Below are 25,662 nucleotides of genomic sequence, written 5' to 3'. Positions count from 1 at the left end.
AAGTACTCTTGCTGCTGTTGTTGCATACATAAAGAAAGTTCTATCCTTCTTTGGCACCAATTGGCCGACCCTGCCCAGGAGAAAGGCCTCTGGTTTCTTCAGGAAGGTATATTTAAATACCTTTTTCATTTCATTATAAATCATTTCCCAGAAAGCCTTAATCTTTGGGCACGTCCACCAAAGGTGAAAGAATGTACCTTCGTTTTCTTTACACTTCCAACACTTATTATCGGGCAAATGGTATATTTTAGCAAGCTTGACTGGTGTCATGTACCACCTGTATATCATTTTCATAATATTCTCTCTTAAGGCATTACATGCCGTAAATTTCATACCTGTGGTCCACAACTGTTCCCAGTCAGCAAACATTATGTTATGTCCAACATCTTGTGCCCATTTTATCATAGCAGATTTAACCGTTTCATCCTGAGTATTCCATTTCAACAACAAGTTATACATTCTTGATAATGTCTTAGTTTTGGGATCTAACAGTTCTGTTTCCAATTTTGATTTTTCCACCTGGAAGCCAATTTACTTGTCCAAGTTATAAACCTCCCTTATTTGATAATAATGAAGCCAATCTCGCACTTTATCTTTTAGTTTCTCAAAACTCTGCAGTTTCAGTTTGTCACCCTCCTGTTCCAAAATCTCCCAATATTTTGGCCATTTGGCCTCCATATTGAGCTTTTTCTGAGCCTTCGCTTCCATTGGTGATAACCACCTTGGTGTTTTATTTTCAAGTAAGTCTTTATATCTTGTCCAGACATTGAACAGTGCTCTTCTGACAATATGGTTTTTAAATGCTTTATGTCACAGGTGTCAAACACAAGGGCCGCGGGCCAAATCCGGCCCGCCAGACCTCCTCATGTGGCCCGTGTAGCCGCCGCCGGCCGCCAGCCTTCACCTTTTATTCTCGCTGTCTTTTTTTGACACAAGAAAGTTTACATGGTGCGGCTCCCTACTCGCCTCCCCCCGTCGCTCTTAAGGACGTGGCTGCTGCTTCAAATGTCCCCGCGTCTCTCAACTTGCGCCTTCGTCGTCGGGGCCGAAGCGAGGCGGGCAGCTGGCTTCTCTCTCCCGCTCACTGCTCAAAAAGAGCAAGCGGAAGGTCAGGTCTCTCCGCGCCGCGGAGGGGGAGTCTTTCTCCTCGGAGAAACTTTTTTATTCCAGCCTTGGATCTTCTCCGGGGATGCCGGATTCCGGCGTGCAAACTCGCCCTGCGGGAGGCGTCCTCTTCTCCTCCGCGCTGGATTTCACCAGCCCGGGGCTTCCCTTCCTCTTCATTTCGCCTCCCTCTCCATCTTTGCACAGCCAGCCTTTCCAGGACCGATGATGCCCGTGATCAAGTTGTTCTTTGGGAATATGGGGTGGCTGGGGGGGGGGTGAGTGGGAGAGAGAGAGAGGCGCGCGCACACACTCCAAACACCCTTAAAATAAATGTAAAGTGGGGGCGGTGATGATGATGGCCGTGATGGGAGGGGGCTGTGTTCCCTGGCACCCCCTCCGCTCCCCGCCCCCCACCTGCTCCTCCTCTTGCAATTTCGCGGCAAGCCAAGTGAGGAAGGCGATCTGGCGCCCGGCTCTCTATCTCAGCTCCACAAGTTGGACTCCACGCCTGCGCAGCGGTGCTGGGCGGTTCTCCCTGCCTTCCGGCACATGTCAGTCCCGCTGGCACATTCCTGGGAGGAGATCGGACGCGGCTCCTTGCAGCCCTTCCATCACTCGGTCACACAATTGGGCGGCTCGCTCTCCGCCCTGCCAGCAGCTCCGCCTTGATCTCTCCCTCCCGCCTCGGGGAAGGAAAGGAAGAAGCCGGAGATCCAGTTGCAGGCAGCGCGCTCGCGCTCTTTCGCCTTTTGCGCTATGCAATGGCACCCCGAGATGGGGGGGGCAGGGGAATTAGCCAAGGAAAATGAGAGTGCACAAGGCATGTTGATGCTTTCCTGTCAGAGCTCTCTCTCTCTCTCTCTCTCTCTCTCTCTCTCACACACACACACACACACACACACACATTTTATTTACAGCCCCATGCCGTGTATGTTTACTCAGAAGCCAGCCTCACTTTCTTCGACAGGAGTTTCAAGTAAATGCACATAGGATTGCAGCAATCGTCTCATTAGGGCTCATTCTTTGTAACAACTTTGTTTCCTAGTTCTGCTGGATCTCTCAGCGGCCTTTGATACAATCGACCATAACATCCTTCTGGACCGTCTACATTATTACAAAAAACAGTAATAATTGAATGCAGTGACAATAATTTATGATAATAAAGAGTGGACACATAGTCCTACAGATACAACCGACCCTTTGAGGGTGACCAAACTGCTGATGCGGCCCCCGATGAATTTGAGTTTGACACCCCTGCTTTATGTGCTTTAACCTTGTCATACCACAAATATGCATGCCACCCAAAAACATTATTAAAACCTTCTAAATCCAAAATGTCTGTGTTCTCAAGAAGCAGCCATTCTTTCAACCAGCAAAATGCTGCTGATTCATAGTAAAGTTTAAGGTCTGGCAGGGCAAATCCACCTCTATCCTTTTCGTCAGTTAATATTTTAAATTTTATTCTGCGCTTCTTGCCCTGCCAGACAAATCTAGAAATATCTCTCTGCCACTTCTGAAACAATCCATTTTGTCCAAAATTTGCAATGATTGAAATAAAAATAACATTCTTGGCAATACATTCATCTTTATAACAGCAATTCGACCAAACAAGGAAAGCTTCAGATTTGACCATATTTCAAGATCCTTTTTCACTTCTGACCAACATTTCTCATAGTTATCTTTAAATAAGTTTAGGTTCTTAGCGGTCATATTAACCCCTAGGTATTTTACTTTCTTAACCAGTGTTACACCCGTCTCCTTCTGAAACCTCTCTTTCTCAATCGGTGTTAAGTTTTTCTCAAGAACCTTAGTCTTTAATTTGTTCAACTTAAATCCTGCTACTTGACCAAATTCCTGAATCAGTTCTAATACTCTTTTAGTACTAGATTCTGGCTCCTGTAATGTCAATACTAAGTCATCTGCAAACGCTTTAAGTTTGTACTGTTTAGCTCCAACCTGAATACCTTTGATCAAATGGTCCCTTCTAATCATGTTTAGCAAAACCTCCAGGGATGCCAGAAAATTCTGATGGAAACAGGAATGGGAAAATGATCAATGTTGCCTTACTTGCCCCATGTCTGGAGCAAAAACAGATCCAGCAAATATAAATCGGTATTCACTATTGTTGACTTCGGTTTGCAAACCGAACCATTGTGGAATGGAAACAGTGCTTCGTGTGCCAAACCTGGGTCACAATGGAAACTGACGCTTTCTTGTATCCATATTGAATAATAGTTTACCTCCTTCCCTTCCTGTCTCGCTTAGGCCTGCTGTGGCAATTGCGCCCCAGTGATGTGGAGGTTGAACTGTTGGCTCATACTCGTACTGTCGTTAGCCAGGACCTAGAGCAGGAGACAGGCCTCCACACAGGATGGATTCAAAATGGTGGCCTCTTCATTGCCTCTAACAAGCAAAGACTGGACGAATACAAAAGGCTCATGTCTGTAAGTAGAAAATGTCCTAGCTGGTTCCTCTCCTCTGTTGAGGAGGGAGGGCCTGAGGAGCTAATTCTGTCCCATTTCAGGTCCTGCTTGCAGGTTTCCCATTGGGGCATTTAGTTGGCTGCTGTGAGGACAGAACTTGATAGATCTCTGCTTGATCCACTAGTCAGTCTCTTGGATGTTGTTTTGTGAGACACTTGTCCTCTTGATATGCTTTCTAGCTAGGTAAAGTTTATGGTATTGAATCGTATGTCCTATCGCCTGGGGAAACAAAAGACTTGTATCCCTTGATGAACGTGGATGACCTCTATGGCACGCTCTACGTCCCCAAGGATGGCACGATGGATCCTGCTGGGACCTGTATGACCCTCGCCCGGGCAGCCACTGCCCGAGGAGCTCTGGTGAGTCACAAGGGCCATGAAGCTCACTGGGTGACCTTGGGCCAGTAATTGTCTCTTAACCTACCTCACAGGATTGTTGTGAGGATAAAATGGAGAGGGAGAGAACTGTGTATGCCTCCTTGAAGAAGGGTGGGGTTTAAGTGCAGGAGAGAAAAACATGCAGCTTCTTTGTCACTTTGCTTTGTCTAGGTGATTGAGAATTGCCCTGTGATAGGCATTGAATTAAGGGAGGATGATATGGGAGTCCGACGGGTAGCAGCTGTAGTGACAGACCATGGAACCATTCAGACTCCCTGCGTGGTGAACTGCATGGGTAAGAAAAATGTCTCCTCCTTCCAGATTCTAGGACCATGATCCATTGGGGTTCCTTCTATCTTGGTCCATTTCAATTAGCATTGTCTACATTGACTAGCAGAAGCTTTCCAGGGTTTCAGACAGCGGATCTCTCCCAGCCCTACCTGGAGATGCCACTAGGGACTGAATCTGAGACCTTCTGCATGCAAAGCAGATGCTCTGCCAGTGTGCTGCCTTATCCTGAGTCAGACCATTAGTCCTTCTAGCTCTACACTGCCTGGTAGCTGCTCTCCAGGGTTTCAGATGGAGACTTTCCCAGTACTAACTGAGTCTTCTTCATGCAAAGAGCTATGGCCTTTGTCAAGCAAACCAGAAGCTGATGTGAGCTCAGTGCATCAACGAGTCTTTCCCACCCAGAAAGCATCCCTGATTGCTGTGGTCATCCAATGGTAGATCTTCCTTCTCCCAACAGGTGTGTGGGCCCAATCCTTGGGGAAGATGGCCGGTGTTAATGTGCCACTTGTGGCAATGCACCATGCATATGTCGTCACAGAGAGGATAGAAGGGATCCAGGTTAGTGGATTGCAGATACTAGTTTTTAATCCAGTGCTTTCTAACTTTCTTAGTTTTTCTCTCTTGTGTGTACCACAGCATTACCCTTTGTTGAAGATTGCTCATGGTTTTTACTGATATAAATATTGGGTTTTATCCAACCAGTCATATGCAGAGTAGAACCACTGAAATTATTAGACATTATTGTGGATTACTGCCTAGCAAAATGCTAGGGGAGATTAGGTTTTTTTTTTTTAACCTATCCTAAAACTGTAACAGCTACCCCTGCAAGAAAACCACTGCATCTATTTTTCTGAAATTTGGTGGGATCTGTGCCTCTGGAAGGGACAATCTTGCCTGCAAATTTCATCCAATTCAGCTGAATTTTTTTTTATGTTTGTGGGTGTGGTGGTGTGTGTGCATAATCTGCAATTTGATGGGGTTACACCAAGCTTGCAAATTTTGTCCTGTGATAAGAAGAATAGCTGCAGTTTCCCACCCCCCACAATCCACCTCCCTCCAATAATGAATAGTGGGGAAATGAAACAGGCTCAGACAGACCCCAAGCTGAACTGAGCAGCCAATGAAGCACCTTCTATGAAATTGGGCTTTTTTACAAAGCCCCAAATCAGGGTCTGCACTGAATTTTGTGATGGGTGCCTGCCTGTAATTTTTAGGCAGTCTCGAGAAGGTTTATTCCTCAAATTGCCACTAGATGTCCTTCTAAGACCCTCTAATGCAGCCCAGGAGAGGCTAGTGCTTTGCTTCAGTGATTGCTGTGGAAGATGTCTCAGATCCTTTAGTGGCGGGTTGGGGTGTGTGTGTCCTTTTCTTCTTCACCAAATCGCTTTGCAGTGTAGCCGATGTAGGATCCTATGTTCCTCACTTTACTCTAGCTCCTCCAGGGGTCACTTGGTGAGCTTAATCAGATGTCTATTACTTTGGTTGCTACCACTATCACGACCACTAATTTTGTGTCTTGCCCTTTCCTCCCAAAGGAGTCCAGGGCAGCAAACGCATCAGTACCTATATAATTAAAAATGCTTTTGCAAAAACAGTTCAAAGCAATAACACTATCTAAACTAGTGATTTCAGCATTTGCAGGGGGCGCATGGTCTCATCAGGCTGCCCCACATATCTGCCTGGCAGCCCCGTTCTGCATTAGCTGTACACCCCAGATTGCCTTCAAGGGCAGCCCCACATACACATACAGTGCACTCTGGTAGTATGGATGGGAGGTCACCAGAGCACCAGGCAAGGCCTAAGACACATGACACAATTATTAAGGTTAATGGGCTAATTAAGGCCACAACTTTATTGGTTACAGGTGATGAGCGGTATTGGCTTAGGCATTGGTCCCAGCTGGAGGCAGCAAAAGAGGGAGATCCCAGGTCTCGCCTGCGTTAAATAGGGCAGGCCACACACCCCTAGCAAGCTGATTGGCTGTCCAGGGGGTGACACGGCTGGTGATTCCCTCTATCGTGTGGAGGCTGAGCGCCAGCTGTCACGCGCGTGGTGGGGGTGTGAAGCCCGCAACACCACCTCCTTTTGCAGGGCAGAAGTGGCTTTGCTCCAGCTTTACCATGGGGTCTACATCTACCCTAAAACATCCCCATGAATCAAGAGCTTCTGGAGTGAGACTCTGGGGTGTCAAAGGGGAGAGATCGGTCAGGGGACAGAGCACATGGAAAGCCTGGCAGGATGACAATGCAAGCCCACTGAATCTAGCATCCTGTTCTTGCCATAGCCAAGTATCCTCACTACAAAACTAACAATATACATACAGTGCTTCTGTTGAAATCAGACAGCACCTATGATTCTGATATTTCATCACCCGTTGAAAGCATTCACCCCAACTGATTTTAGGTAATTAATTTAATTCATTGATGGCTGTTTGGTCTGCATTTTATGATTTTATAATTTTACAAAGTTGCGATTTTGCTGTACATTTCCATAATGTGTATTGTCATTTATAAATAATCTATAAATCAATCAATCCAGGAGCAGGGGGGAAAAATACATTCTGCTAACAGAGCTCTTAAAATCACAGTAGGCCTTGAAATGATTGTAAAGCACCCAGGAAAATAAAAATAAAAAAGGTTGGGCACCAGGTGACTAAGGTACACAGTTAAAAACAAACAAACAAGCAAACAAACAAACAAACACTGTGTGTGTGTATATGTGAACATGCTGTGTCTTCCCCCAGATTTGTTAGTTTTTCCTCTTTGGGTATTTTTAGAACATGCCAAATGTTCGAGATCATGACACCTCCGTGTATCTGCGTCTCCAAGGCGATGCCCTTTCTGTGGGCGGATATGAGTCAAATCCCATCTTCTGGGAGGAGGTGAGTGGTGTTCATAAGGAATTTAAAAAAGCACAGCACTGCATGAGGCTGGGAAGAGAGAAGTGTGTGTGTGTGTGTGTGTGTGTGTGTGTGTGTGTGTGTGTGTGTGTTGAACAAGGTGCTTAAAACACTACATTTTACAAGCCCAGACGACTTTGAAATCAGAGATGTTTCTGGAGGATTTTGAAGGCACCACCTTGGTCTACCTTGAAGAGGTGTCGTTAAAATTCCAGGGCTTGCACAAAGTACCGTACCTGCTGGCGTGTGAACCAGTCCCTGCTTAAGAAAGCTGTGTGTGAACTCTTGCGTAGATATTGGAGCCCCTCCTTGAGGTGGAGAAAGGGATTGCAGCACTGTCACCTGTGATGGGCAGGCAGTGTGGACCTGGTATGAATAAGAACATAAGAAGAGCCTTCTGTATCAGACCAGTGGCCCACCTAGTCCAGCATCCTGTTCGAATGACCAAGTGGGCTCAGGTTCTGAGCACAAGAGCCCTCTTCCCCTCTAGTGGTTTCCAGCAACAGGTATTCAGAAGCGTTTTTGCCTCTGTTCATGGAGGCAGAGCATAGCAATCATGGCTAGTAGCCCTCAATAGCTCTCTCCTTCCTGAAATGAAGGACATGGGCTTCTGTCTTGACCAAAGCAGGGCAGCATTGGACTGGTAATCACAGCTGTCCAATACTGAATCCCCATCTTTGAAAACTTCTTGAGGGGGAAGAACATTTGGAAATGAGTATGCTGGCTCTTTCAGGTGCTGGACAAGTTTGCTTTTGGCCTCTTCGATCTGGATTGGGATGTGTTTACACAGCACATTGAAGGTGCCATCAACCGAGTTCCAGTGCTGGAGAAAACCGGAATCAAATCCACAGTCTGTGGCCCAGGTAAAGATATTCCAGGCCCATAAAAGCATGGCACAGGTTTTAGAGGCAGTCTGCAACCCTAACCCCATTTACCTGAGAAAAAGACCCTTGAATCTAACAGCACTTTATTCTCATTAGTTGTAGTCAGGAGTTGACTGCTAGTTTTGGATAGAAGCAAAATACCTTCATTGCTCAACCCTCATCTCATTTTAATCAATGGTATATCCAGGTCAGACCCATTTGGTCCACCTAGCTCAATATTGTGGACACTGACTGGCAGTGTCTTTCCAGGGTTTCAGGAAGGGAATTTCTCCCAGCCCTACCAGGAGATGGCAGGGAATGAACCTGGGGCCTTCTTGCAAGCAGGATTCTAGTCCTTGTGGTTTCTGGATAAAGGGCTGGATTAAATAGGAATGCAGAGAGGTGCCTTGTACTGAGTCAAACCATTAGTCTGCCTTGCTCAGTGTTGTCAACACTGACTGGCAGCCGGTCTCTCTGTGGTACCTGCCCAGGCTATCCCAGCCCCACCAGGAAATACTTCAGAGGCTTGAACCTAGGACCTTCCACATGCAAAGCAGATGCTGTACCAGTGAGCCACGACCTTTGAGAGGCAAAAGGCAAGCTGACGTTCATTGAAATCCCATATACAAAAGCTGCCCACCCTGGCAATTGAATCTTATCTTAGCATCCTCTGCTGCAGCTGAGACTAATTTAGGAGGTACAGGACAGGCTGCATGAAGCACATGTGCCCAGCTCTGCCATCTCGCCAACAGGGACTTAAGATGAGACACTTCATTCCATTCTGCATGGTATTCATTGCCTGCAGACCCATTTCCACTTCACTGCAGTTTTACCTTCCACCAAAACCAGCATTATTTATGCTGCTGTCTACTGCGGGCAAAATGATGTAACTTTCATAATAACTTATGTCTACTCTGGTGTCATTATTTTATTTCAACACCTCCATTTCAGCGAAAAAGGAAACACTATACAAATAAGAGGAAGGGGGAAAGTGCATTTTATTTAATATAAATAAATAAATAAATAAAAAGTTTTATTTATTACATTTCTATGCCTCCTTTTCCTTCAAGGAGCTCAGGGTAGTTTACATGGTGTGTCCCGTCCCCCCAATTTTATCCTTACAACAACCCTGTGAGGTAGGTTAGGCTGAGAGAGTGAGCTTCATGACTAAGTGGGGATTCAAACCCAGGTCTCCCAGGTTATAATCCAACACTCTAACCATTGCACCATATCGTTGGCTGGCTGAAAGCAGCAGCAGCAGCAGCAGCAGCACCTAATACCAACCCCATTTGCTGGAATGATTTCTGTTCCAAACATGGGATGAATAAGCAATTTATGCTCCAGTTTCCATTTTTGTTGGAATTTTATGACATCCCTCTCTGCCACCTTTCCACCTGGGGCATCTTCCTCCCTCGGTCTCCTGGAGAGGCTGGCCCAGGGAGTGAGAAAAGAAGTTAAAGCTTCCTATATTTAACTAGGGAATAGGACTGGAAGGGTTTAAATGACTGTTGCCCTGGGCTAGGAGTTAGGTAAAAGAAAAAGCTGATTTCAAAACTCAGAGGGTGGTGAAAAAAGGGGGAGAGAGGTTCTCAGAGTAGAAGAATGTCACGATTGCTAGCCCTAAAGGTGGCACCAGAGTTCTGTTTTCTTGGCAGCCAAATTAGCTAGAGAAAGTGGAGATAGTTGCCAGGCTACATTAGTCAGGTGGCATTTGCCTGGAACTCTTATTTATATACAGTTTGCTATCCATTTTCATAAACCAAACCAAACAGGATCTTGAACCAAAGAGTTTGCAGTCTAATGGGGAGAAGGAAGACTTCTATCACACCAACACTATCCATCTAATGCACTGTGATATGGCATTAAGCAATCAAGAGTTCTGTAGTTTGTTAATAATAATAATAATAAAATGTATTATTTGTACCCCGCCCATTTGGCTGGGTTTCCCCAGCCACTCTGGGAGGCTTCCAACAAGGATTAAAAATATATCAAATGTCACACATTAAAAACTTCCCTGAATAGGGCTGCCTTCAGATGTCTTCTAAATGTCAGGTAGTTGTTTATCTCTTTGACATCTGATGGGAGGGTGTTCCTCAGGGTGGGCACCACTACTGAGAAGGCCCTCTGCCTGGTTCCCTGTAGCTTTGCTTATCGCAGTGAGGGAACCACCAGAAGGCCCTCAGCGCTGGACCTCAGTGTCCGGGCAGAACAATAGGGGTGGAGACACTCCTTCAGGTATACTGGACCGAGGCCATTTAGGGCTTTAAAGGTCAACACCAACACTTTGAACTGTGTTTAGAGTTGCTAGGAGACTCCTATTTATCTTCAGAGAGCTAAAATTCTCAGAATGACTTAACAACCCCTCTTCACAGGAAACTCTGGGAACTATTGCTCTGTGAGGGCAGTTGGGGCTGCCCAAGCACCCTTAATGAATGGCAGTTCCTAGAATTCTTCTGGGGAAGCCACAGCCATTTAATGTAGTACTGTAGTGCTTTACATGTATGCTGTGAATATGGCCATAATTGTTCAGTAGTGGTAGGGTGTAAGATTCCTAGCAAGTTTCAAAAGCCTGCTCTTGGATCTTACAACCATCCAAGCTGGTGGCCACCATTGCTCTGGTGGGACTGAATTCCATAGTTTAACTATGTGGTGCATGAAAAATGTTGTTGTTGTTGCTGCTGCTGCTGTTCTTTCTTTAGTCTGCAAACAATGTATAAATTTCAATTTTAAAAAATTGTTTTGACATTTGATTTCCACTGAAATTTACATAAATGGTTGTGTAGGGTATGTAAATACCAGTGTAAGCTGCATAAGGACACGGGTGGCACTGTGGACTTGCCAAGGACTTGCCAATCAGAAGGTCAGTGGTTCGAATCCCCACGATGGGGTGAGCTCCTGTTGCTCGGTCCCTGCTCCTGCCAACCTAGCAGTTCGAAAGCACATCAAGGTGCAAGTAGATAAATAGGTACCGCTCTGGCGGCTTAGTCACATGACCCGGAAGCTGTACGCCGGCTCCCTCGGCCAATAAAGCGAGATGAGCGCCACAACCCCAGAGTCGGCCACGACTGGACCTAACGGTCAGGGGTCCCTTTACCTTTAAGCTGCATAACTCGCGTTAAATTGCAGACAGAGAGACAGATAATGGAGCATTTGGCAGTTGCTGAGCTGCAGGGGAATGGAAACAGTGCTGATTGTGACAGGTGACTGATCAGAACAGCAATCGCTACCTTCGTAACATATGGATGTTGGTGATTTGATACTAAGTAAAAGTGAAACGAAAGAAGTGCCATGGTCAGATCACTTTCTGGTGCAACTGGACTTCTCCATGACCCTTCCCCTCTGCAGGGAGGTGGGACCAATTTGGATGGTCCGCCCCCGCCACTTAATGGATCCAAATGGTTTCCAGAGAGTGGTAGGGGATGCTTTATCCCATTTAAAAAAATTTTTTATTCAAAATTATAACAAGACATATTATCCAAAAATGTATCATCCTTGTCCCCCCCCATTTTTCCTCCCTCCCCCCCCACAAAACCCCCCCACCCCCCGACTTCCCTCAGTTCCAGTCTTTGGTTTCTCTAAGAATGCTGTTTTCTGCATGTTACAAACTTGTATAGATCCTCAAACTATTTAGCTGATTATTATCAATAAAAGGTTTGTGAATGTTTATTCAAAACCAGCCAAGGAGTCCAGTTCGCTTTGTTGCATCTTCAGATACTTTGTAAAGGGTTCCCATTCATCCTTAAAGTCACAGTTATCCTTGTCCCGTAGCTTATATGTCAGTTTTGCCAGTTCTGCATAGTCCAGCAATTTTTCTTGCCATGATTCTTTAGTTGGGGTTTCTTCAGTCTTCCATCCTTGTGCTACCAGAACTCTCGCGGCCGTTGTCGCATACATGAAGATGTTTTTCAACTTTTTTGGCGGGTCTTTCCCTACAATCCCCAACTAAAATGCCTCGGGTTTTTAAACAAATGTTAAATGGAACATTTTCTTCAATTCGTTGTATATCATTTCCCAATTTTTTTAAATTACCTTACAATCCCACCACATATGATAAAATGTCCCCTCCTTTTCCTTACACTTCCAACATATATTTGAACTAGTTTTGCTTTATCCCATATTGATGGCCTTTCAGCTGATTCCCTGGTGGCCCACTGTAATGTGGAGTTAACCAGGACTATTGACTGTTTGGCTCCAAAGTGCCCTCTCTGATTGCATGGAGCCCAGACAGCCTCATGGTTTTCTGAGGGCAATGAAACAATCGCTGAGATGGTTAGAACGCCAGTGGCGGATAACTCATTCCGAAGCTGACCGGACACAGGTTAGAGCTCAATGTCAAGCCTACCAAGTGGCGGTAGCGATGGTGAAGAAGACTTTCTTCACCGCCTCTATTGCATCTTATAACAACAACAACAACAACAATTTATTATTTATACCCCGCCCATCTGGCTGGGTCCCCTCAGCCACTCTGGACGGCTTCCAGGTCAGTGGGAATAATTTATTTATTTTATTTATTTATTTATTATTATTATTATTATTATTATTATTATTATTAGATCCCACCATTTGCTCCCCAAGGAGCTCAAAGAGGTCACATGTTTCTCGTCCTCATTTAATCCCCACAATGACCCTGTGAGGTAGGTCAGGCTGAGAGGCAGCAACTGGCTCCCAAGGTCATAGCCAGTGAGCCTCATGGCCAAGTGGGGGATTTGAATCCGTGGTCTCTGACTGGTCCTAGTCCAACACTCTAACCACTGCACCACACTGACTCTTTTGATGAAGGGTGGTATATAATTATGATTGATGATGACAATGATGATGATTATATTTAGGTACATTAAACAGATTGTGGGAAGAGAAAAGGAGCTTGGCTGAACTCTTCGGGGATTGAACTGCAGCATTTCAGGGCACTGCTATGATACATATTTAATTTCATAAAAATTATGTATGACTTGTTTGTTAAAAATCAAACATCAAAGCAGTTTACACAAGGAGTAAATTGATGAAAGCAGTTAAAAACATCCCTATGAAACGTTGAAAAAAATTAAAATCAGCAATGAGCTAAAAACAGATTAAACCACATGCCAACATTTTACATATCTGAGTAGGCTTGCCTAAGCAAAATATGTTTTTAGCAGGTGCCGAAAAGAGTGCATTGAAGGTCAACAAGCAGGGAGTTCCTTGTGTGGTTGCTTTCACATAACACCCTCCCCCCAAAAAAGAAACATGTGCAAAAGAATGTGTAGAAATTCCCCCTTGACTGACTCTTCTACCCCCACCCCCACAAACTGAACAAAACAAAACAAAACAGGGGAACGACACATCAGGGCCCTTTATTTAATTTGAAATATTTATCCCTTTCTATCTCTCTCTCCACCTACCACCCCATACCTTGTTGACATTTATGAAACTTTGACAGCAGAAATCGGTTCAGCTTTTTACTAATATATAAAATACCTCTCTTTCCCCTGATGATAATAATAAAAAAATAAATATCAGCTACAGGGAGAATACACAATGGTAATTTATTGGAATGCGTGGGCTGGAAGTGAGAGAAAGATGACTGTTATATATTTATATATATAAAGTAATCATTTTGAAGCCAGGAATAGCCCCTTAAGTATTTTCAGCTCAATTAGGGTAGTTTTGAGAGAACTGTTCTTAAGGAGGATGCTTCTTCTTCAGTGCTCTGATTCACCTTCCACAATTTTGGAAATAATTGGAGTGCATGAAAGGATGACTAAGAACAGGGAAGGCCAATGGCAATTTTGCTGGCAGAGGGCAAAAAGCCAATGACTTCTCTTCCCTGGGTTTTTCTTAAACCTTGTTGAAATGAGTGCTGACCCAGTTGCCAATCATATTATTTCAGAGCCAGCCTAGGACACTGGTGAACCTCAGGTCAGTGGGAATATTTGGCCCCAAAGCCTTTCATAGAATCTTGGAATTGTAGGGTTAGGAGGGACCCCAAGGATCATGCAGTCCAGCTCCCTGCACCACAAGAACCACAGCTCAAGAATTGCTGATAGGTGGCCACCCACCCTTTGCGTAAAGGTAAAGGGACCCCTGACCATTAGGTCCAGTCGTGACTGACTCTGGGGTTGCGGCGCTCATCTCGCTTTATTGGCCGAGGGAGCCGGCGTACAGCTTCCGGGTCATGTGGCCAGCATGACTAAGTCGCTTCTGGCAAACCAGAGCAGTGCACGGAAACGCCGTTTACCTTCCCGCTGGAGCGGTGCCTATTTATCTACTTGTACTTTGACGTGCTTTCAAACTGCTAGGTTGGCAGGAGCAGGGACTGAACAACGGGCGCTCACCCCGTCGTGGGGATTCAAACCGCCGACCTTCTGATCGGCAAGTCCTAGGCTCTGTGGCTTAACCCACAGCGCCACCCACGTCTCACCCTTTGCTTACAAGCCTCCAATGAAGGAGATAGGCAAGCACCTTTCAAAGGAGTCCGTTCTACTGTTACCATCAGGATGTTCTTTCTAATGCTTCCCCATTTGGCCTGACAGGCCGTTTCTCCTAAGTCACACCCAGTTGCTCCATACCAGATGTCAAGTGAGCCCCTGAATTTCCTTCACTGAAGTGCGCTGCCCTGTCTACCAGCTGATGGGTGGGAACAGCACATCTTGCTTCAGAAACATCAAGCACATAGTAGCCTGCTTTTGGTATAGCAGGCGTGTTGAAATTTTGGTTACACCAAGAGCTTTGAATGTGTTATTGATGTAACTGCCCCCTCCCCGCTTTTTGTCTATGCTTTAATGTTTTTAACCTGTCTTCTGTGGGGATTGCAATCATTTTGTTAAAAATGAAGAACAGGCTGCTAAATCACAGCAGTGGCCCATCTAGTCCAGCATCCTGTTCTCACAGAAGCCAAGAGGCCTGTGAGAAGCCATAAAGCAGGGCCTAAGCACAACAGCTCTTGTTGCTCCTGTGGTTCCCAGAAACTGGTAGTTCAGCAGTCTTTGTTTCATTATTTCCACCTGTGATTTAGAGTCATTCACTGCTGACCACAAGCCTCTCATGGGGGAAGCGCCAGAAGTCCGAGGCTTCTTTCTGGGCTGTGGCTTCAACAGTGCTGGTAAGAGACAAACTTTCTCTTCTACATAAGTATGATCTACAATTATTATTACTACCGCTATTTATTAAATTTATATACAGGCATCTCCTCACTTGCACCTGATCTTTCGCACCACTATGCGCACACACAGTGCTGGGAACCTGGAAGTGGCAGGGGAGAGCTGGAAAGTCTGTGACTCACAAGGCGACCCTTCCCAGAGCCTGAGCAGTGCAGAGGCTAGGCCGCTGGACAGTTCCAGCCATGGCTTAGGCTGGAGAGTTCCACAGGGTGTTGCTTCAGCAGCCGTCATCTTCAGACTGAGCCTTCAATAGGAGCTGCAGCGCTGTCTTCAGCAGCACTCTGGACAGCTGCTTGCAGAGCTTAGGCTGGAGAGGCCATCAAACTGCCAATGGTGTTTCAGCAGCAGTCATCCCCAGACGTTCTGCTCCATCTGGAGAGGCATTAGCACTGTGTGCTCATCTTGCACGAATGCCTCTGATTCGCTATGTACTTCTCTGGTAGGCACTGGCTTGCTCAACTTAGTTCTACTTAGTGCACACCTTTTGAAATGAATGAACCTAAATGATTCATGACTATTAACTGCAGGGGGTTCCCTCTGAATATAGTGCTTGCTTTGGATACAACCCATAATATTTGACCCTTTTTGTTGCCCTCAGGAATCCAGGAGTAATTTGAGGAGAGTAAAGCCATCAGATCCTGCCCTCCTGAGTCGCATCTCAGCTCAGGAATTAGTTTTCTGTACCAGAACTGAGCTCGTAGTCTTTCAACAATTTTACTCTTTGCTCCCTCCAGGAATGATGCTCGGAGGTGGCTGTGGGAAGGAGCTGGCCCACTGGATCATCCATGGGTATCCTGAAAAGGACATGTACGGCTATGACATTAGGTGAGCACCTTCCTGCTCTGGCCCCATAGAGAATCTGCCTTGAATACAGAAGGTTCCAGGTTCAATTCCCCAGTGAGGCTGAGGGTGTATCCTTGTCTGAAACCCTGTTTAAAAAGGTTGCTGAGGCTGCCAGCTTCAGTGTGAAGGGAGCACAAAGTGCTGGATGGAGTTGATGATAAATGCTGCCTGTGTCCTGGCAGGGGGGTTCCAGTGAGGAGGCAGCACATGGCAGAGAAACCCCCAGCCAGCATATAGAGTCCTGAGCTTGGGGAAGCAATGGTATGATTCAGAAGCTTCTTGCATCCTTGTTCTTCTGAGCCCTTTACCCAGGACTATGAAGACTGGAACCTTTTTTTCTAGGGTAAGGACTAAGGAACATAGCTCAGTGGTAGAGTATCTGCTTTGCGTGAAAAGGTTCAGTCTCCAGGAACGGCTCCTGTCTTGAAATGCTAGAGAGCCACTTCAAGTCAGTGCAGGCAATATTGAGCTAGGTAGACTAATGGTCTTTTTCAGAATAAGGCAGTTTTCATAGACTAATGTATGAAGATGGACCAGCAGCCAGGCATAGTGTCCTAACTGCATAAAGAAAGTTCTGGTTTCCGCCCTGGTAGGGGTGGGAATATTCTCCGTCTGCATTGCAGGAGGGTTGCATGAGACTAGGTGACCCTCGGAGTCCCTTCCAACTCTACAACTCTACACTGCCAGTCAGTGTGGACAAAACTGAGCTAGATCAGAGGCGTCTTTCCCATAGGGCTTAGTGGCTCATTGCGCCAGGGTGCCAGCCTCTCAGGGGTGCTCCAGCGAGTGGGGGAGCTGCACGGCTTTGCCGGTGGCCTCCCCAGCTGCGCCCTGTCAACCATCTTTCCTTCTTACCCTCCTCGGCCTGCCCCCCTCTGTGGACAAGTGCATTGGTGCTGCTGCTGCTGCTTGTGCTGCTCCCACAAGCACTCTGCGGTGACAGCGTGGGCTGGGGCGGATGAGGAGCTGCTTCTTGACTCTGAGGCGGAGGCTGAGGATGGGCCGCCGCCGCCTCCTCTCCCTCGGCTGAAGGAATCCCCTCAGCTGCTGCCTGCTGAGCTGCTGTCGTCTGAGGGAGTGGTGGGAGTGGCGGTGGCAGGTGTGGCTCCCAAGGGGCCTTCTCCACGTCACCGGTGCCCACCGCACCACCACCACTCCCCAGGGCACAGGTGGCGGCGTGGCAACCACCTCCTACTGCTCGGGCTGCTGGGCAGCAGCGAGAGTGCCCGCAGCAGGGGCTGTCGTTGTCAGGCAGTGGAGGAGGCGCCCCAGAACCTCGCAAGCGAGCTCAGGGTTCCAGCGGTCTGGCCAGCCGTGCTGCGGCCACCACATTGGCAGCGTCTTCTGTGGGCGGTGGCTCCTGGGGCTATGAGGTGGTCTGCAAGTTGGGCCCCGAGTTCTAAATTCTGGGAAAGGGAGGGGGTGCTGGAGGGATCTTTGTGCCATGGTGCCAGATGTGCTTAAGACTGCCCTGAGCTAGATGGTCCAGTGGTTTTTTCCTAGGTTATGACAGTCTTCCCAATGAGACTCTTTTGCTGCCAGCTTTGTAGTCTTTCCAGTGCAATGTGGAACCTTTTCTGTTCACGTAGGCCAGCAGGGGGAAAACTTTGGCCCTCTAGCTGCTGCTGAACTACAACTCCCATTGTCCATTGGCTATGCTTGCTAGGGGCTGGTGAGAGTTGTGGTTCAGCAACATCTGGAGCGACAGATGTTTTATAAAACCTTGGCCTCCATTTTGTAAAAATCTATCTTTAATGCTGGGGTGTGTGTTGAGGTCTGTTGTGTTGCATTTAGGTAACTTAATGCTTGTTAGTTAGAGTAGACCCACTGAAGTGGGTGGACATGACCAAAGTAGCTCTGATGGAGTCTCCTGTGGGTAGAACTTGGTTGAATACAATGCTTTACATTTGTCTTTCAATTTTATTTATTATTTTTGTACTTTACTCACTGTTAAGTTTTACCAAGAGTTATACATTTTAGGGCAATATTTTATTTATTTTTACTTGTTACACTTATAGACCACCTTTTTCTTCCAAGGAGCTTAAGGTGATGTGCATGGTTCTCCTCCTTCACATTTAATCCTCACAACAACCCTGTGAGGTAGGTTAAGCTAAGAGACAGTGACTGGTCCAAGGTCATGGCTTCATGGCTGAGTAGGGATTCGAACCCTGGTCTCCCAGGCCATAGTTCAGTGCTCTAACCTTTACACCACATTGTAGGAGCCTGAAAGCGGGGTTGCTGGGTAGGATTTTCTCACCCTGCATTGCAAAGCAGTGTGGATTGCCAGCAGCCGGTGGCTTCCGTCACAAACGCAGGCCTGTTCCACAGATGTTTCTGTCTTTCGAATGGCTGGGAATTGATGGCTCTTAATAGTCGTCATTAATTTCTTTGTCAGTTTGATCTCATTGCCTTATTCTGCTTCTGTGTGATCACCGGGAGTCTGATGCAAGTTGAAATTATAGCTATGCAGTAATTATATCTATTCGGGCAGCCTTCCATACCTCATTGCCCTCCAGAGGTTTTGGACTACAGCAGGCTGACAGGCTGATCCTGATTATTATTATTATTATTATTATTATTATTATTATTATTATTATTTAATAGATTTATATATCACCCTTCATCAAAAAATCTCAGGGAACTGTAGTTCTGGAGCGCATCAGGTTGGAGAAGCTAGCTCTACAGAGCCCAGAGTGGAATACGTAGCGCACTTCTCACCCACTCGCATCAAATCTAGCTTGGTACTGTTGGCACTGACTGGCAGCAGCTCTCCAGTAATTTGGGCGTTTAGTGTGGATGCCCCTATGGAAGCAGGGGCAACCACACTTTCTGGAAACAACTGAAGATATTTTTGTTCTGACAGGCTTTGCCAGCTGGATAGATGGGTCTTTACTTTGAGTGGCCACTTGCTAGGGTTTTGGTCCTGTTTCAAATGTATTTTATGATTCTTGGTGTTTTTAACAATTTCTAATTATCTTATGTTTGCTTAGGATGCCATTAATAAATCCATGGTAAAATAGATCTAAAATAAAATTTCAGTCAGGGGTATAACCTGGGGACATATACCTGGGGGATTCCAGGATTGAACATCTGACTTTCTGCATGCTCTTACCCTTTAAAAAAACACATCCCAAACAGCCTAGTTTTCAGAGTACTGAATGGTTCCACGGCCAAACAGCTCTTACCATCACAAAGTTCTTCCTGAGGTTTTAATGGAATCTCTTTTCGTGCCATTTGAATCCATTGGTTTTGATTCTGCTCTCTGGAACAGCAGAAAACAAGGTTGCTCCATCTTCCATGGGACAGTCCTTCACAAATATTTGAAGATGGCTATCATATCTCTACTCAAAATAAATTAAATAAATTGTCCAGTAGCACCTTGTTGTTGTTTAGTTGTTTAGTCGTGTCTGATTCTTCATGACCCCATGCACACTTCTTCAGATACTTTTGCACAAGAAAGCTTATACCCGAACAAACTTAGTTGGTCTCTAAGGTGCTACTGGAGAATTTTTTAATTTATTTCGACTACGTCAGACCAACATAGCTACCTACCTGGATCTATATCTCTACTCACTCTCTTCTTCTCCATGCTAAACATAGCCAACTCCCTCAACTGTTCCTCATAAGGCTTGGTTTCCACACCCTTTATCATCTTGGTTCCAGCTTGTCAACATCCTTCTTAAATTGTGGTGCCCAGAACTGGACACAGGACTCCAGAATAGAGTGGAACTATTAGAATAGAATGAAACTAAGTAACGTGCCCCTAGAATTACATTAGCTTCTTTTGCTGATGCATCACACTGCTGACTCGTGCTAAGCTTGTGGTCTTAATGAAAGCTGCTTTATACTGAGTCAGACAGTTGGAGGGGAGTACTACTGATGGCTACTAGCCATGATGGCTATGCTCTGCCTCACATTGCTTCTGAATCCCAGTTGCTGGAAACCACAGGAGGGGAGAGAGCTCTTGGGCTTGGGTCCTGCTTGCTAGTTTTCCACAATGGGCATCTGGTTGGCCACTGTGAGAACAAGAGGCTGGGTTAGATAGACCACTGGCCTCATTCAACAGGGTCTTCTTAGGTTCTTATTGTCCCTGCATTTCATTGTTGTCTGCACTGACTTGAAGACACTCTTCAGGGTTCTGGACAAGAAGTCTTTCTTAGCCCTACCTGGAGATGCTATCAAGGATTGAACCTGGGACCTTCTGCATGCAAAGCAGCTGCTCTTCCACTGAACTATGACTAAGTGGTACAGAGGCCAGCATTGGAACAATGTATATAAGTGAAGCTGGTAGCCAGGCAGACAGTGAGTTCATGATGCTGCAGCCTGTAATGTCTGTCTCTGCCTTCAAGCAAGCAAGTTCCTCGTACCCTCCTACCTCCAGAGGAAGAGAGTGGTGTCAGCGTCACTCAAAACATAATTTATTTTAATGGTGTGCTGTTCCGAAGCAGAGGAAATGGCATGTTCTCAAACAGCAGACACAGAAGCACCTCTGTGTCAAAACCTGCCAACAGCCTCCTTTGTTGCAATGTACTCTTGGATTCTGCAATGGAAGAGCATCTTAGCACCAAAAGTGGTGTGAGGATAAGCATGCCTGTCATCATTAGCCTCCTCAAGGGGAGCTCAGAATCCTGTTCCTGAATTTATGGCCTTGTTAATCTGTGGAATCCTGCAAATTCTGCAGGGGTTATAAATTAAAAGTATGTATTGGTGGCTGAGGCAAAAGAATGGATAGCACTCCTTGGGGACCCAGATGCAAGGCAAGGCTGGGGAAGGGCTGTAGCTCAGTGATTAGTGAGCCTGCTCTGCATGCAGAAGGCCCCAGCTTCAATCCCTAACCAACGGCATTTCTGAGTTGGTCTGGGGGAAAACTCCATGCCTGAAACTCTGGAGAGTCACTGTCAGTCAGCCTAGACAGTATTGAACTAGATGCACCCTGTGGTCTGACTCCATGTAAGGCAGCTTCCTATGCTATTATTACTAGCTGAATCTTATTGGCTGCCTCCATTTGCCACCAGAGGCACTTTCCCTCATCCTGCCTAATGGTAGGGATGGCCCTGATTGTGCAACTAATGGTTTGCTGATATCTAGATTTGCCTCTCTTATGTGTTGCCCCTTATGCTTGGAACCTTTCAACCAGAACACTAAAACCAATCCCCTCCGCACCACCACCACCTCCATCTGCCTTCCTGGAAATCCAACACCATTGTGGATGGAGATCTTTCTGGGTTCTGAAAGAAAACAGGAAGACCGCCAACTCATGCCTCTAATTTGTCATGGATGCTGCAACATGATGTAGCGTTCAGAGTGCCAGACTATGATTTGGGAAAGACCAAGATTCAAATCCCCACTCAGCCATGAAGATCATTGGGCATGACCATGGGCCAAGTCACTCAATGTCAGCCTAACCTACTTCACAGGGTTGTTGTGAGGATAAAATGGGGGGGGGGGAGGGGAGAGAACTATGCATGCTACCTTGAGCTCCTTGGAGCAAAGAAGGTGGGCCATAAAAGCAACAACAAAAAATAATCCCTCTGTTATGTACTGAGTTGAATAGGATCCAAACTGCAGCAGTCTGATTGGTCCTAGAACAATAGGATCCAAAAGGCAGCAGTCTGATTGGTCCTAGAACAATAGGATTCAGAATGCAGCAGTCTGATTGGTCCTAGAACAATGCAGCAGTATGATTGGTTGGCAGGAACCACCCAATCATGCTCCAGATAGAAGTGAATCCACAACCTGATTGGCTTACTGTAGAATTCCGGAATTAGCCAATCATGTGCAGCCCATTGTGTAAATAATGTATATAAAGCAGATACCTTGAGGGGACATTCATTCATTCCTCCTCACCACTATGAGCTGAATAAAGAGCATGAAATCACTTTGCGACTCTGAGTATATTTCACTGGCGACGAGGGTGGGATCCCACTGAGCTGACTGCCACACACAGCACCGCAGCACTGCCACCTGCCGCACCGCTGCCTCGCACCGTGTATCCAGGCTTCAGCTCTGCGACACAAGGAACTCAGAATGGCAACCGACAGCAGCTTCTTGCCGTTCAACCCAGCATCTGGAGACTGGGAAGCGTACGCCTCCCGTTTCACCTTCCTCCTAGAAGCCAAAGGGGTCATCGATGAAGAAGATGCCAAGAAGAGGGCAATATTCTTCAGCGTCTGCAGAGAGGAGACATTTGAAATCGCCCGGGCTCTCCTTGCACCTGAAGACATTGCTACTGTTCCATACAAAACAATAATGGAACAGCTGAAGGGGCACTTTTCGCCACAGCCCTCAGTGGTGGCTCGTCGAAATGCCTTCTACGCAAAGCGGCAAGCCCCTGGGGAAACCATAACTGGGTTTGTGACCGCTCTCCGCCAAGCTGCCTGGTTCTGCAACTTCTCAGAGCTGGAGAACATGCTTCGTGACCGCCTCGTCGGTGGCCTGAAGAATGAGAAGCTGCAACGACGCCTCTACACTAAGAAGAACCTAACGTTCCAGGTCGCTCTGGAGGAGGCCCTGGCAACGGAAGCTGCCGAGAGGTCGACGCAAGAGGCACGGCCGAGCCAGCTGTCCCAACCGAGGGTCCACCACGAAGACCTCACCGATGACTCAGGATCCAACAGGGAGGAGGTGCACCGAGTACAGCAGCGCACTCAAGCAGCCCACATACCACAGCTGCCTCGACGAGAAGGAGGGAACTGCGCAAGCTGTGGAGAAAAGTCACGAGAGGAGGACCTGCCGTTTCCGCAACGCAGAGTGCAGGCAGTGCAGAAAATCGGGACACATCGCCCGGGTGTGTCGGGCTCGGCCCACCCGACGCCAGGCATCAGATGACCAATCCAAGAGCCCCAGGTCCCGGGGCCCAACGCACCAAGGCAACTCGACGGAGCTCACGGACTTCCAGGTATACCAGTTGCCCCACCCCAACGTAGAGAAAATTTATGTAGAGGTACAGATAGAGGGGGCCCCATGCCGCATGGAGCTTGACACGGGTTCAACTCTATCCATAATCTCGGCAAGGACCTTAAGGAAACTGTGTCCTACTGGGGGTCCCAAACTCAGGCCGGCCCCATTCACCCTCCGGGACTTCCAGAAACGTAAGGTCCCCACAATGGGGGTGGGGACCTTCAGGGTGCAGTACCGAGGGCGGACGCGGCAACTGGACTTGCCTTGTGGTCAAGGGCCCCTACATTAGCTTACTGGGATTGGCATGGTTTGGACCACTGGGGCTAGCCGTCACCGGGGTGAACCACACTACCTTACAAGTGGACGTGGATGCCATATGCAAGGAATTTCCAGGGGTTTTCGATGGGAAATTGGGACAGTATACGGGCCCCCCCATTGCTCTACAGCTTGACCCCACAGTACGACCGGTCAGGCTCAAGGCCTGCCAGGTCCCGTTCGCCCTGAAACCCCGTATAGACGAGGAATTGGACCGACTCGTGGAGCAAGGAGTGCTGGAGCCAGTGCCTAATGCCCCCTGGGAAACCCCAATCGTCACACCCGTCAAGCCTAATGGTTCGGTCCGCATCTGCGCAGACTACAAATGTACCATAAACAAGGCCCTCACGGCCCATGCATACCCAGTGCCAGTGGTCAGCCAAGTCCTTGCTTCCCTGGCAGGGTCGAAAATTTTTGGCAAGCTGGACCTGGCCCAAGCATATCAACAGCTGCCAGTAGATGAGGCCACAGCAGAGGCACAGACGATTGTGACGCACAGAGGAGTGTTCAGGGTAAAGCGGCTGCAATTCGGTGTCCTGGGACACCAGCTCCCGGATGGAAGAGAGGTACCGGTGGCATACTTTTCCCAGACACTCAACGCAACCGAGCGGAACTACTCGCAAATCGACAAGGAGGGTCTGGCAATCGTGAAGGGAGTAAAAAAATTCCATGATTTCTTGTATGGGCGGCCCTTCACCATGGTGACTGACCACAAGCCGTTGCTTGGCTTGTTTGCCCCTGAAAAGCAGACCCCCCAAGTGCTGTCTCCTCGCGTCCTCAGGTGGTCAATTTTCCTTGCCAGCTACCAGTATGCACTAATTCACCGCCCTGGGAAGGCGATGGGCCATGCGGACGCCCTCAGCAGGCTACCACTACCGGAAACAGGCCCCGACCCAGCACCTGCACAAGAGGTTATGAGCCTGGAGCTGCTTCCCGACCGCCCCATTCAGGCACAAGAAGTTGCACACCATTCCAAGAAAGATAGGGTCATCTCCCGGGTCCTGGACTGGGTGTGGAGGGGATGGCCCAGCAGCAACCCCGGGCCAGAATTCGCCGGCTACACAACCCGCAAACATGAACTGGCGGCCCACAAGTGGTGCCTGTTATGGGGAAGCAGGGTCGTTGTTCCCCAGCCCCTCCGCAAAAGGGTCCTCACAGCCCTACACGAGCCCTACACATTTTGAATGTACACACCACTAATAATCTTCTTCAGGTATTAGCCAAATGGAGAAGTAAACAGGTTAGACAGAAACAAGATGGGTGTGCTATATTTGCCCCCTCTGTCTCCATTTTCCATGAAAAAACCCCAGTTTGAAACCCCCAAAATTTAGCATTTAAAAATGTGCTGGGAGCATTCGCAGTAGGGTTTCTGGGAGCAGAAATTGCTGGTGTTTGCTTATTCATCCCATGTCCAGATTGGAAACCAATCCACTGAATATAATTTGTATTGGGGGGAAATGAAGGTGGTGACAGCACACTCATCTCTTTATTTCACCATTTGGTCCTCATCTGAAGATAACACTTGGGTCTGTCTCTGAAATGTTCACCTCTCTATAGGAGGTTTCACCACTCCCTTACAAACAACAACCGCTGGATCCGGGAAAGGAGCCATGAATCATATGCAAAAAACTACTCTGTCGTCTTCCCATATGACGAACCTCTGGCTGGGCGCAATATGAGGAAGGACCCCCTCCATGAGGTCAGACCCAAAGCTCATGGAAGAAATTCTGGGTGGACATGGGGGCGTTAGGCACAGAGGCATCCCAGGATGTGGGTAGCTTTTGCTGGAAGACTTCTGAAACAGGCATGTCCTGAAATGGATTGTGTTTGCACGACTCTAGGGTTTGATCTAGAAACCTCATGGATGGTCCAAAGCTGATACTTTATTTGAGCAAGCCACCCACCATTGTATACCCTCATGGCCAGAAGGGATGTGGCACAAGTTGTTTTTAGAGAAGAATCCTCTATGTTGCATTACAGGTGTGGTAGCAGTGAAGCTGCTGGACACAACTTAGCTGAGCTTGTGTGATGTTCGGGGGGGGGGAGAGAAAAGCCATCCAACAACTGTGAGAGAAGCGGGTGTTGTCAGTTTGGCAGGGATCAAAGCCTCAAGCAGGCTTTGTATGGGGAAAATATTTGTGGCGAGAGGCCCCAGGTAGACCCTAACGCTATGGGGGCATTCAGCCTAGAACAACATTAGCTCCAGGAACAGCAAAGAGGAGGCAATAGCATGAGAGTGATCACAGGCTAATTTCATGGCTCCTAGGTCAATGGAATGTTGGGGTTCAGGTTTCTTTTAACACTCTTCTTCCCTCCATCTCCTCCCTCTGCACTTAAATTTTTGTGACCCTTGCAGGAACTTCTGCAACAAGGTTGTGTATTTCAAGAGAGACATGGTTGGGAGAGGCCAGGCTGGTTCCATCCAAAGAGTGAGGCACCAGTAAGTAC

General features: G+C 47.3%; 1 protein-coding gene across 3 annotated transcripts in view; it reads left to right on the top strand.

Moving 5' to 3' along the window:
• The window catches only part of SARDH (sarcosine dehydrogenase), a 59,946-nt gene that overhangs the window by 13,187 nt on the left and 21,097 nt on the right, over positions 1 to 25,662 (top strand). For all 3 annotated transcript variants that reach the window (XM_053373420.1, XM_053373418.1, XM_053373419.1), the window contains exons 4-13: positions 3,373 to 3,551; positions 3,770 to 3,949; positions 4,139 to 4,262; positions 4,716 to 4,816; positions 7,035 to 7,139; positions 7,891 to 8,020; positions 15,012 to 15,098; positions 15,891 to 15,981; positions 24,772 to 24,913; positions 25,571 to 25,654. In XM_053373420.1, coding sequence (XP_053229395.1) covers positions 3,373 to 3,551; positions 3,770 to 3,949; positions 4,139 to 4,262; positions 4,716 to 4,816; positions 7,035 to 7,139; positions 7,891 to 8,020; positions 15,012 to 15,098; positions 15,891 to 15,981; positions 24,772 to 24,913; positions 25,571 to 25,654 — 1,223 coding nt within the window. The remainder of the gene's footprint in view (positions 1 to 3,372; positions 3,552 to 3,769; positions 3,950 to 4,138; positions 4,263 to 4,715; positions 4,817 to 7,034; positions 7,140 to 7,890; positions 8,021 to 15,011; positions 15,099 to 15,890; positions 15,982 to 24,771; positions 24,914 to 25,570; positions 25,655 to 25,662) is intronic.

This window comes from Podarcis raffonei, chromosome Z (genome assembly GCF_027172205.1).
Source record: "Podarcis raffonei isolate rPodRaf1 chromosome Z, rPodRaf1.pri, whole genome shotgun sequence".
Classification (NCBI taxonomy): domain Eukaryota; kingdom Metazoa; phylum Chordata; class Lepidosauria; order Squamata; family Lacertidae; genus Podarcis; species Podarcis raffonei.
Note: the sequence above shows the minus strand (reverse complement) of the source record. Positions and strands in the feature narration are given on the sequence as shown.